Raw genomic sequence first — 13,860 nt, 5'->3', positions numbered from 1 at the left:
AAGAAAGCGTCAACAAAAGCCTAATGAAAGTCACAGAGGATAGTGTCAACGAAAGGCTAATGAAAGTCACAGAGGAAAGTGTCAACGAAAGGCTAATGAAAGTTAAAGAAGAAAGTGTCGACGAAAGCCTAATGAAAGTCAAAGAGGAAAGTGTAGACATAAGGCCAATGAAAGTCACCGGGGAAAGTGTCAACGAATGCCTAATGAAAGTCACAGAGGAAAGTGTCAAATAAAGCCTAATGAAATTCACAGAGGTAAGTGTCAACGAAAGGCTAATGAAAGTCACAGAGGAAAGTGTCAATGAAAGCCTAATGAAAGTTACAGAGGAAAGTGCCGACGAAAGTCTAGTGAAAGTCACAGAGGAAAGTGTTGACGAAAGCCTAATGAAAGTCACAGAGGAAAGTGTTGATGAAAGCCTAATGAAAGTCACAGAGGAAAGTGTCGACGATAGCCTAATGAAAGTCACAAAGGAAAGTGTTGACGAAAGCCTAATGAAAGTCACAGAGGAAAGTGTCGACGAAAGGCTAATGAAAGTCACAGAGGAAAGTGTCAACGAAAGGCTAATGAAAGTCACAGAGGAAAGTGTCAAATAAAGCCTAATGAAATTCACAGAGGTAAGTGTCAACGAAAGGCTAATGAAAAGTCAGAGGAAAGTGTCAATGAAAGCTAATGAAAAGTTTACAGAAAGAAAGTGCCGGAGAAAGGTCTAGTGAAAAAGTCCCAAGGAGGAAAGTGGTTGACGAAAGCCTAATGAAAGTCACAGAGGAAGTGGTGATGAAAAGCCTAATGGGAAAAAAAAGTCAAACAGTGAGGAAAGTGTCGAAAAGCTATAGCCTAATGGAAAGCCAAAGTCAAAAGGAAAGTGTTGACGAAAGCCTAATGAAAGTCAAAGAGGAAAGTGTCGACGAAAGCCTAATGAAAGTCAAAGAGGAAAGTGTCGACGAAAGGCCTATGAAAGTCACAAAGAGAAAGTGTCCAAAATAAAGCTAATGAAGTCCCACGAGGTAAAGTGTCCACGAAAGCCTAAATGAAAGTCAAAAGAGGAAAGTCGACAAAACCTAATGACAAAGTCAAAGACGGAAAGTGTTGACAAAAGCTATGAAAGCCAAAGTCAGAGGAAGTTGTCGACGAGCCTAATGAAAGTCAAAGAGGAAAGTGTCGACAAAACCTAATGAAAGTCAAAGAGGAAAGTGTCGACAAAAGCTAATGAAAGTCAAAGAGGAAAGTGTTGACGAAAAGCCTAATGAAAGTCAAAGAGGAAAAGGAATGTGTCGACAAAAGGCTAATGAAAGTAAAAGAGGAAAGTGTTGACAAAGTGCTAATGAAAGTCAAAGAGGAAAGTGTCAATAAAAGGCTAATGAAAGTCACTGGGGAAAGTGTCGATAAAAGGCTAATGAAAGTCAAAGAAGAAAGTGTCATAAAAAGGCTAATGAAAGTCACAGGGGAAAGTGTCGACAAAAGGCTAATGAAAGTCAATGAGGAAAGTGTTGACAAAAGGCTAATGAAAGTCACTGGGGAAAGTGTCGACAAAAGGCTAATGAAAGTCAAAGAAGAAAGTGTCATCAAAACGCTAATGAAAGTCACAGGGGAAAGTGTCGACAAAAGGCTCAAGAAAGTCAAAGAGGAAAGTGTCGACAAAAGGCTAATGAAAGTCACAGGGGAAAGTGTTGACAAAAGGCTAATGAAAGTCACAGAGGAAAGTGTCGACAAAAGGCTAATGAAAGTCACAGAGGAAAGTGTCGACAAAAGGCTAATGAAAGTCACAGGGGAAAGTGTTGACAAAACGCTTATGAAAGTCAAAGAGGAAAGTGTCGACAAAATGCTTATGAAAGTCAAAGAGGAAAGTGTTGACAAAAGGCTAACGAAAGTCACAGGGGAAAGTGTCGACAAAAGGCTAATGAAAGTCAAAGAGGAAGGTGTCAATAAAAGGCTAATGAGAGTCACAGGGGAAAGTGCCGACAAAAGGCTAATGAAAGTCACAGGGGAAAGTGTCGACAAAAGGCTAATGAAAGTCACAGGGGAAAGTGTTGATAAAAGGTTAATGAAAGTCAAAGAGGAAAGTGTTGACAAAAGGCTAATGAAAGTCACAGGGGAAAGTGTTGACAAAAGGCTAATAAAAGTCACAGGGGAAAGTGTCAACAAAAGGCTAATAAAAGTCAAAGAGGAAAGTGTCGACAAAAGGCTAATGAAAGTCAAAGAGGAAAGTGTCGACAAAAGGCTAATGAAAGTCGAAGAGGAAAGTGTCAACAAAAGGCTAATGAAAGTCAAAGAGGAAAGTGTCAACAAAAAGCTAATGAAAGTCGAAGAGGAAAGTGTTGACAAAAGGCTAATGAAAGTCACAGAGGAAAGTGTTGACAAAAGGCTAATGAAAGTCACAGGGGAAAGTGTTGACAATAGGCTAATGAAAGTCAAAGCGGAAAGTGTCGACAAAAGGCTAATGAAAGTCAAAGAGGAAAGTGTCGACAAAAGGCTAATGACAGTCATAGGGGAAAGTGTTGACAAAAGGCTAATGAAAGTCAAAGAGGAAAGTGTTGACAAAAGGCTAATGAAAGCACAGAGGAAAGTGTCGACAAAAGGCTAATGAAATTCACAGAGGAAAGTGTCGACAAAAGGCTAATGAAAGTCACAGAGGAAAGTGTCGACAAAAGGCTAATGAAAGTCACTGGGGAAAGTGTCGACAAAAGGCTAATGAAAGTCAAAGAGGAAAATGTCAACAAAAGGCTAATGAAAGTCACTGGGGAAAGTGACGACAATAGGCTAATGAAAGTCAAAGAGGAAAGTGTCGACAAAAGGCTAATGAAAGTCAAAGAGGAAAGTGTCGACAAAAGGCTAATGAAAGTCAAAGAGGAAAGTGTCCACAAAAGGCTAATGAAAGTCACAGGGGAAAGTGTCGACAAAAGGCTAATGAAAGTGTCGACAAAAGGCTAAGGAAAGTCACAGGGGATAGTGTCGACAAAGGCTAATGAAAGTCACAGGGGAAAGTGTCAACAAAAGGCTAATGAAAGTCACAGGGGAAAGTGTCGACAAAAGGCTAATGAAGGTCAAAGAGGAATGTGTCGACAAAAGGCTAATGAAAGTCACAGGGGAAAGTGTCGACAAAAGGCTAATGAAGGTCAAAGAGGAAAGTGTCGACAAAAGGCTAATGAAAGTCACAGGGGAAAGTGTCGACAAAAGGCTAATGAAGGTCAAAGAGGAAAGTGTCGACAAAAGGCTAATGAAAGCCACAGAGAAAAGTGTCGGCAAAAGGCTAATGAAAATCAAAGAGGAAAGGGTTGACAAAAGGCTAATGAAAGTCAAAGAGGAAAGTGTTGACAAAAGGCTAATGAAAGTCACAGGGGAAAGTGTCGACAAAAGGGTAATGAAAGTCAAAGAGGAAATTGTCGACAAAAGGCTAATGAAAGCCACATGGGAAAGTGCCGGCAAAAGGTTCATGAAAATCAAAGAGGAAAGTGTCGACAAAAGGGTAATGAAAGTCAAAGAGGAAAGTGTCGACAAAAGGCTAATGAAAGTCACAGGGGAAAGTGTCGACAAAAGGCTAATGAAATTCAAAGAGGAATGCGTCGACACAACCCTTATGAAAGTCAGAGAGAAAAGTGTCGACAAAAGCCTAACGAAAGTCAAAGAGAAGTGTTGACAAAGGCCTTATGAAAGTCAGAGAGAAAAGTGTTGACAAAAGCCTAGTGAATGTCAATGAGGAAAGTGTCGACAAAAGCCTGATGACAGCCAAAGAAAAGTAAAACGCTTTAAAAGTAGTAGGCAATGTGTCTTGGCTTCTGCTTGCATTTCTGAAAGTCGTGTACTTGACAACCAATATTGCAAACTCGGATTCCTGACACTCAGCATACTAAACTTTGTAATTGAGTCTTCTGTTCTTCAGAAAAAAAGAGAGATGTTGAAGATGTTGCTGTCTTGAAAGAGATTTTGATGTGTTGCAAAGAGGGTTTGAACGGGGCGAGTCCATTTTTATTCCGCACATGAATACGATTTATGTAACTTCGTAAAATACCAAACGACGTAAGTAGATACTATTAGTGGTTTAATGTCTGGTAAGTTTACTATTTTTAACTATACTCTGTTTTTTTCCATCTGTCCATCCGCCTATGGTGTTTGCGCATGGCAACACTGCGTCCCGGGCTTTATATAATATCCTATTTCGAATATTAACCGTGTAATTCGCATACAGTAAATTATTAAAATACTTTCCAGTTGCAAATGCACACCCAGATATCCTTTTATTTACCTAAAATTTAGACATAACGTAACTATTTAAGCACGGGACGCAGTGTTGCCATGCGCGACCACCACAGGCAGATGGACAGATGGAAAAAAAAAACAGAGTATAGTTTCTTTCATACTCTACCGTGATTTAAAAGATGAAGAAGAAAGCAGTTCAGGTAAACATGACTAAAGATATTGTAAATTCTGGGAGAGTCTTGGCTACATAATATACTATCAATTTTATTTAAAATAATCCTCTTTGACATTGCTTAAAAAGAAGATAACAGATTACGCAAAACTTCACCGAACTTCCGTGTGATTACTGCATGGGAACAATTCTACAGCAAAAACAAAAGTTGTTCTACTCTGTGTGTGTGTGTGTGTGTGTGTGTGTGTGTGAGGAGAGAGAGAGAGAGAGAGAGAGAGAGAGAGAGAGAGAGTGTTTGTCTGGAAACTGTTTCATTATGACTTGCCATTAAGTATGTTGTTATAGGCTGTGACCTAATTATCCTTTGTTTTTGTTGGCATACTTATCAATAATTGACGTGTCTTTCGTTCTATTTTTTTTTTAACGAAAATTTGTCTAAAATATACTCCTTGCACATGTATTATTCATAATTACACACACAGACATTATATAATATATATATAACTAAAAAATACAATGATCACTTAAGAGTAATGAATTCTGTGAACAGCAAAATACAAAATCCAGTCGTCTCATCTGTAATATGATATTATGATGTGGTTGAAAAAGATTTTCGTTTTCTTAAAACTAATTATTGTTCAAGGGTTATGCAATTCAAAACGGGTGAACAGAATTTGATGTATTGCGGTACACATTTTCATCAGGTAACTGTTTCGAAATGATTAACTTTTCGAAGAAAGGAGCTCCGAGTTGCCGGTGTGCCCGTAGAAACCGTTCAAGCTCCTTTTTTCCCGAAAGGTAATCATTTCGAGGGGGTATGTAATAACTTCCTGGATGACGTCAAGTTGTTCGAAATCAGTCGTAAGTACTATGGCATCGGAAAACGTACGTGAAAGTGTAAGAGTTTAAGTGCGTTTGTATGTACACAACAGCAAAAACAACAACAATAATAATAATCATATAAATATTTTCGACACTCGGCCGTTGACGTTATGGGAGTCTTGGCTCTTACTCCATTACTCATTTCTCCACCATAATCCGTAACGTAATTGAATTACCTCAACAACAAGGTAAGGAGCCTTGCACTTCGCTCGTCGTATGCCAGCAGTGTAGCGTGCGCGATGTTGGTAAAGTGCAGGACCCCAAGTCTCTTCGGGTGTAACGAGGGCTTTCAGGTTCTATAGGGAAGAAGAAGAGACGTAAACAAAGATCCTTTAGTCAGTCTTTTAGGGCATAATGTTATTTGGACTTCATATACCTCCTGCATCTTTGGCTCATGAAACACCAGAAAGTTTCCTCATGTTGGATATCGTTGATCTTTAAAGTCTGGTAACAAAAGTTAAAAGAAAAAAGTATGCAATAAAAACCTGACCCTTTGCCTGCTTACAGAAATTGTAGAGTTGCCTCCAAGAATCACATTCTAGGTTTGAATTCTAGATAGGTTTGATAAAAGATGGGAAAACCGACTGTTTAATGTCTTGGAATAGTAAATGAGAATAATATAAATGAAGGAGTAATATTCAAACCAGCAGTAAACCCCCAATTCAGCTGAATTCTTGTTGTAACTGAAAATAAATAGGGAGCAATAGCATTCGTGTTTTAGGTAGTCTAGATATGGGACATACGTGGCTGACAGGTTATCAGGGAGGAAGAGGCTTAGTCTTTTGAAATAAGAAGGGCGGCGAATGAAACCTCTTACGTAAGACCGAGACAGTGAGGCGACCTACCAACCAACACAGAGAGAAGCCGAAAAGTGAGGATAATAATGATAACGATAATAGTGGAAGATATCTCGAAATATCTTTTGGAATGCATAAATAAGTGTAAAATATGGCAGGAGAAAACGAAATGAAAAAGTATTCATGGGTTGACTACGGAAACAGGCTAATTTTTACATTTGTTTTTTCGTTACTCCTACATTTCATGATATGAACTTTATTACATCATCTGCGAATCTATCAATAAATACGATAACATTCTAAAACAATATCAAATGTGTTAAAAATCATAACACAGCAAAAAGACTAAAACTTACAATGAAAAAAATATATTTTAGAAGTTAAGACATCCGACCAAAGGAAAGAAAACTGAATGAGAGGAGAGAAAATAAAAAGGGTCCTGTTAGCTAGATACAGTTGGATGGAAGGGGTTTGGGAGTTGAGTTGGGGAACTAGCTGCTCAATGAGCAACGACTCTCAGAATGGGTGGCTCGTGGGGGATTTGCGTTTGCCCTATGATGCAAAAATAGTCTCTTTCGATATAATGGTTTAGCGTATTTTTGCGTGGTTCCTGATGTTCGAATTCTCGGGGTTGGAGTGTCTACTTCCTGTGCGAAAACTTATTCCACGATGAGAATCGATTCCGACCTCCAGTAAACTCTTCGTAGATCCCACATATGTCCCAAAGATACACTCTGGGCAAGTGTATCTATATAATACATTTGAGGTCAAGAAGGGACTTAACCGATCTTTATATTCAAAGAAAGATCCAATGGTTGAGAGATTTTTCGGTATTGGTTTAACACTGACTGTGCTATAATGATTTTATATAATCTGGATAAGCCTTTTTCTGAAGGAGTCACCATGTAAAAATGGAAACTTAGCATAAATGATTAACTTTGGTACCCTGATAAATGTTTTATACTGTTGTAAAACTTCTTATAAATAAAACTACGAGGCTTCTTATAAAACAATTTTGTGGGAAGCAATTGTTTTTTAAATATTCCAAAACGTAATTCATTTCCTGATTGAAAAATTACCAGTTTGATGTGATAAAAATGCCCTATGGAGAAGAGATGACACTGAATTAAACTTAAAATGATAAAAACACGAGCTGTAATAATTAGATCCTAAACCCGGACACATTTCTTTCTAAAAACGGAAATGTTACAAGAACCATTCTCTCTTGTTACAAGTACATCCAAAAAAGGTAGTTGACCATTTTCCTCTCGTTCCACCGTCAATTTAATATTGTTAGGTAGAGAATTAGTAAGTTTAGAAAAAGTCAACATCCGAGTTTCTCCTGAATAATACGAATGTGTCATCGACATACCTTCAGTAAAAAAGAAAGAAAGAAAGAAAAAAAAGTAAAACCTGATAGGTCAATCATCAAGCATGCTGTTCAAGATGTTTGCAATGTCGGATCCAAAGGAGAGCCCATGGCTAAACCATCTGATTGTTTAACAAGCTTAAAAAAAACTTAAAAAACACTGCTAATTCTAATTTAGTTTTAAAATGAGACCTGTTAAAATGGTTAAAAATGGAACCGGGTTCACGAAATAACTCAATCAATATGATATCTATAGTTTCCCCCACCGGGGGTATTTGTGAATAGAGATTCCACGTCAAAACTGGTCATTAGTAAACCTGAGTGTTGTGATAAAATTGAGAAAATATAAGCCATGTATTTGAACAAAAAATGAACTCATACGTACAGTGAGTTCAAGAGTTAGGTGACAAACCCTGGTCATTACTTTTGCAGCGCAGAGATGGCGCTAGTTTTGTCCAACAATTAAACAATACTTAAATGAATTTAACAGTACATCATCAAAGGGATGAACAGACGAGGCTTTAATTCATGTATTATGACTTTGCAGATCAAAAGTAAAGGTTTGTAAGTTATAGCCATTAGTGAGGAGAGACTCTTGGGTGCTCACTCAGCTTGATGCTATGAAAATTAAGATATCCTAAAGGGAAATGATTTATGAAAATAAGTGTCCATAGATTTAAAGTACCTTCCTATACGAAAATATCTGCGCAATCGTGCACAGTATGGCCAGTCCCGGTGGTATGAGACCCAGAACAACGCCTAAGGTGTTATACATTTCCTCCCTGGAAGGTGGAATGAGGATGTGAGTCCAGTTGTGCCAATAGGAATCCCAGTTGATGCCATCCACTGGAGCCCACACCGCCAATGCCTAGAAGAGAGAAAGAGGATTTGTAGGCTTCTTACCATTCTATAACTGTGTGCATGTAAACAATTAAATGATTTCACGAACTCATTTTTCGGTATCGATGACCTTTTGTTATTTGTAACACCAGAGGATTTATTTCTAAACAAATCAATCAATCAATCTGACGTCAGAAATTTTACCTCTTTAGAAGAACATTTAAATAAACGACGATATTGAAAGTTCCAGCTATGCTATTGCCTTTTAGTACTTAAGGCAAAAGACAAGGCAATAAACGACCGACTGAATACTTATTCTCACCAGAAGAAAAGCGGGAACCAGAAGTTTCCAGAAATACTCGAAGAATATGATCGATTTTCGAATCATTATTTTGAAGTGGTTGCAGATATGAGTCGAGCCGTAGATGTAGGCCAATCCGCAGACCTCGGCGAAGCCCAATGAAATGGCACTAATCCCAGGAACATAAGTGTCCACAACTCTCAAGAGATATAGACCTTCCTGGAAAGAACAAGTGGGACATTTAGTCGGGTGGAAATCTTTCTCATTGTGAAAGGAAAGCTGGAACACTGACGAGAGTTAAGCATGAAATTTATTTTGAAAACTGCTATTCTCTGGAAATAAGTGTTAACACTGGCATAATTTCTTTATATAATGCTCAATGCTGGAAAATAAGTAGAATTGATAAAATACAGTACACTCAGTTATAAATAAGAATATTAATCTCTCTTCTAAGTATCTGAGAGGATAAATAAAACATTAATTAGGAAGAAGAGAAAAGAAGCAAACTTACCCACTGCAGTGTTTAAGTAACTCGCAATCAAGAATGAGAATAAGTTTCAGTCTTCATGACGTTTGAAGTTGCATCAAAGATTCTTGGAGCTACAATCGGAATTAGTTCCTTCTGACAGCTGCAGTAATTCTTGTTGCTGCTCATGGATACAGCGTTTAGCTTTCTTTATCTTGCCTGTACGTGATTGCTTCAGGTTTTACGAAGCTATGCTTCCACTCATTCTCTATGGTGACTGGAGGGAAATTTTACGTTTGCTCTGCTCTACCTAAAAGTATCACATACTAGTGTTGCACTGTCACTGCTATTGGCAATCATGATGATTCACCTGTTACATTTGAAACCTCAAAAAGCTCCTCTCTGTTTTGCCCAAAGGACGAGATCAGAGCCGTATATCTCTATATACGGCTCTGGACGAGATGGCTTTCCAAAGTGACTCACTGATTGCTGGTGACGTACTTGAAAACATATGAGGCCTGGACATACTTTCGTGTCCTGGTATGTGAATCATCCTCATGGGAAAAGCTGATATTCACCTCAGGCGTTACTGTTTTTGTACCATTACTATTCAGTTGCGGATCTTCTTCGTTGTCGAGAAATAAAACCAAAGTCAACTGGGGAGTGGGGCTGAGATTTATAATGTCACTGTTCCAAGTGAGTATCAATGAGCAGTGTCGTGTAAGCATAAGAAAAAAATGAATAAGAACAGCAGACTTGAAAAATGCTGTTTAACTCTTTCCTTGTTCAGTTTCTGTATGGTTTTTAATGTCTCTTTTTAACCAGGCTTTTGAGTTGTTATGCGAGAAATGATTCTGGACTTCATAAACGTTAAATTGAATGCAGTCTTAGTTGTACTAACAGAAATACAAAGGAAATGGTTTGCCTGGCTTCAGAATCTGTCTACTTTGAGTGAACAAGAAAGCCGTTGGCCGTATTTGTGAAGCCTCTCAAGTGCCTCGCTATAGAATAAATAGATATAAGGTGCATTGCTGTGTCGCTTGCGTGGAAGTTTTGCATTCTCGCAGATACGCTACCGTGGAGGGGGTAGTGCCGTCATTACTTTAGGTTCTTTGCAGCGTCCCTTCGGCCCCTAGTTGCAACCTCTTTCATTGCTTTTGCTGTACTTCCGTTCATATCCTCTTTCTTCCATCTTATTTTCCACTTCCGTTTCAGCGCTGAATGACCTCATATGCCACCTTTGGCCTAAACTCTACATTCTATTCTATATGATCTATTCTCACAGGTACACAGAAGAGATGATACATTTAAAAAGATACTGAGTGCTGATTCTTTTACATGAAGATCAGTTGCCCTTCTAAGCGTATAAAACAACTTCACAATCTCAACAATAATATCTCTGTTCACACAGATTCCACAATTAGCGTAATCTCGATCACGTTACAACCAAACAAGAGAATTACAATTGACCTACCGTCATCACGAAAGGTAATCCACAAGCCAACCCCAAGAGGCAGATGACGCACTGGCACAAGAACTTGCGACCTCCCGTCCTCCATTTTGAAGGCAGAAGATCCGACACGCTGATGACGACGGTCGAGGCCAGCATGAAGGTGTTCTCGAGGGCTGATTTGCAGACAATCAGGTAAAGAACGGCGGCTCCCAGCTGAGGCACCGGCAGCTTCGTCAGGGCGAAAGAGGATATGACGAAGAAGTACCCAGGGTCTACGGAGAGAAGGCAACAACAACAATACCATCTGTTTGACTGTCAGGCAGAGCGAATGAACACCCACTTTCTAGGCAAACAGCCCCGTTCACTGAAATATAATGACAAGAAGTTGTCCTAGCTATTACGTACGTACATCCAAATACTATTGCACATCGCCTAGCGGCGAAGCGGATAAATGAGAAGTTAATGACACTTGCAGCTTTGTGCGGGAGACAGTGGCTATTAAACCCTGTTGCAAGATGGGTAGTCTTTGAATACTGAATAGTACATTAAACTTAAGTGAGCTTTCATCTTCAAAGATATGTTTACGAACCTATTTTGTAAACTTTGAAAATAACCTAATTAAATGCAAACGCAAAATAGATATTATCAGGATTATATATTCGATTATGTTGAGAAATTATTCATTTCTCGGCCTTCAAAGTAAATCAAAGCAATTCTTCCCTGTAAAGACATCCTAAATACCTTGCTATAGAAGCTGCAGCTGTAACTGTATACCAACGCGTCGTCGTGTTATTCTTACACTCATCTTCACTAGCACAGTGTCAATATAACCTGACATTTCAGGAAAAACTACAAGAAACATGTTTTTGAAACATCAAGTTAGATGTAGGAATAACATGTTTGCTACACGCTGGTGGACAGTTATAGCTGAAGGTTCTATGGCAAGGTATTTCATATAACATTATAAGAAAAATTTGCTTTAATATAATACAGTTTCACACTCAGATTCACCTAAATTTGAAGGCCTGGAAATGATCCAGTTCTGTACATAAACGACGTATAATAGCGATAACATATACGAGTCTTTTGGGTTTACATTTACTTTGGTTATCCAAGTTTACAAAACAGGTTATTAAAGATATCTTTGAAGATGAGCACACATTTAGGGATCATGCTTACAATCTTCAAGCACTGCCCATCTGCCAATATGGATTAAGAGACACGGTCTCCGCACACAAAGCTGTAAGTTACATTAATGTTGTAATCCCAACGTTTAAGTCTGTAAATGACGTTTTCAGCAACTGAAGAGTAATTCTCTGTGACTAACTTTTGTCGACGTTTCCTTGGCTGTCCAGGTGTCCGTGGTAAGGGGTCAAGGCGATTAACACAATCAGGGACACGAGGATGTTTGTGATCACAGCTGAATACACGTCCAGCTTTATCTTGGAGAGAAAAGCTAAAATAATAATAATAATAATAACAATAATAAAATATTCATGTTTATTAATAATAAAAATTTATAAAACTAGCTGATAAAACATTTCAGTAAACACCACAACAACATCAAAAACAACAACAACAATAATATTTAATTTAGAATTATGGAAGCACTGCTGTTAATTTCACATCCAGCTTCTTCCTAATAGATATTTGTTTTTGTTTTTTTTGTTGATGTGAAATTCAGACTCAAGAGGCCAAGAAGCACTGGTGCACTTTCGGCCTTTCAGCATTTTCAAGAGTAGAAAAGAGGGAGCTGGAGTTGTTGGAAGATAAATTAAGTGAGTAAAGGTAAGAGCCGAAGGGACGCCGCAAACACCCTTCAGTTATGCCAACAGTGCTATAGGTATAGATAACTACGAGTATACCTATAGGGTATAGTTATCATTAATCATAGTCATATGTTTCAGTATACATTCTCTCTTCTTAGTGTTATTCTTAATATTCTAATGAGGCTTCACGAATATGAAGAAAGACTGCCAACTGTATACCCACTCTATCATTGAAGCTCTTGTAACTTGCCCGCGCAATCAAGAGTCCCAGGGTTGGTCCCAGAGTCCATGCCACCTGAGAAGAAGAAGACTATATGAATTTGGTTTCCTTGCCGGGCGATGGCCTCTTTCGCTAAATGCCAAGTGGATAATATCTTCCTATGCGAACAATTTTGACACGGGAAGAATTTGGATTATAATCGAATTCTGAATACTATGGCGATTACCTATACAATACATACTGCTTTATTACAATTATGAAAAGTTAGCCAGAGTCCAATTTGGAATCGCAGTGAAACCACAGTCATTGCTCAGTTTCAATTTTATAGAACTGTCTTGTTTGTTTGTATGGTGTTTTTACGTTGGATGGAACCAGTGGTTATTCAGCAACGGGACCAACGGCTTTACGTGACTTCCGAATCACGTCGAGAGTGAACTTCTATCACCAGAAATACACGTCTCTCACTCCTCAATGGAATGGCCGAGAATCAAACTCGCCAACACCGAGGTGAGAAGCAAACACCAAACCAACCACGCCACTGAGGCGCTCCTATATATAGAACTGTCGGCAATCGCCTTACATATTTTAATAATAATTATAGTAATGATAATGATAATAAATTAGTAAACCTTGATAAAGGCTATTGCCATTGTATCTTCTGTGATTCAAAAATTAGCAGAAAAGTTGCTTTTCGTTTTAAATAGAAAAATAACTTTTACTTGAAACACGGGAACTTAATATGATGTGTGATATAACTTTTAAATCTCTTTAATCAATGAAAAAAAAATTAATTGACGTTGTAATAACCTGAGAAATTATTATCAGTGTAATAATTTCAGTATAATAATCCTTGGCACCACAGAAATATGAAATGTTCAGTGAGAATCCCGCCGAAACTTATCCATGGTCTCTAAAGCACATTTCCCTTTTAAACAATTTCACAAATTTTTTCAAGAATCCTTTCAGATCCACCACTGATTTTCTTATTAGCTTATTCATTAATTTGCTTAAAAATTTCCCATAACGCTGAAACGGACAGCCCACCTGGCCTAGAGCATCCATCCATATGCTCGGTTCTGCAAAGTCGTCGAAATCGATGTGTAGCACCATATTGAGGCCCATCCCGCTATTCGTCAGGGGGAGACCAATGATCATTATGGCAAAGAGCAGTGACAGATGCACAAGGGCAATAACTTTGGAGGTCATACTAGTTCCCCAGGGATCTCCCAGCATCAGCAAGAAGAGGATACCAAGCCACAGGAACAAGAGGCTGATGCTCAGTTCCAGTCCTAGAACGTTTCCCTCATCTACTTTGAATGCCCCGAGGATTTTCGTTCTGAAAGAAGCAAATGTAAAAATCTCTTAGTCCACCACTGATGATTTTCCTGCAACGAGGT

At 38.5% G+C, this 13,860-nt stretch overlaps 1 protein-coding gene across 9 annotated transcripts in view; it reads right to left on the bottom strand.

Annotated features, from left to right (window-relative positions):
* LOC135221957 (sodium-dependent noradrenaline transporter-like) overlaps positions 1-13,860 on the bottom strand; it is a 399,359-nt gene that overhangs the window by 3,068 nt on the left and 382,431 nt on the right. For 8 of the 9 annotated variants that reach the window (XM_064260008.1, XM_064260007.1, XM_064260006.1 and 5 more), the window contains 7 exons: positions 13,508-13,799; positions 12,467-12,538; positions 11,802-11,916; positions 10,496-10,746; positions 8,577-8,774; positions 8,100-8,282; positions 5,425-5,544 (listed from right to left, as the gene is read on the bottom strand). In XM_064260008.1, the coding sequence (XP_064116078.1) occupies positions 5,425-5,544; positions 8,100-8,282; positions 8,577-8,774; positions 10,496-10,746; positions 11,802-11,916; positions 12,467-12,538; positions 13,508-13,799 (1,231 nt within the window). The remainder of the gene's footprint in view (positions 1-5,424; positions 5,545-8,099; positions 8,283-8,576; positions 8,775-10,495; positions 10,747-11,801; positions 11,917-12,466; positions 12,539-13,507; positions 13,800-13,860) is intronic. The other variant, XM_064260011.1, reaches the window with a different exon arrangement.

The sequence above is a fragment of the Macrobrachium nipponense genome, chromosome 3, assembly GCF_015104395.2.
Source record: "Macrobrachium nipponense isolate FS-2020 chromosome 3, ASM1510439v2, whole genome shotgun sequence".
In the NCBI taxonomy this organism is placed as follows: Eukaryota; Metazoa; Arthropoda; class Malacostraca; order Decapoda; family Palaemonidae; genus Macrobrachium; species Macrobrachium nipponense.
This window is presented reverse-complemented; position numbering and strand designations above follow the sequence as displayed.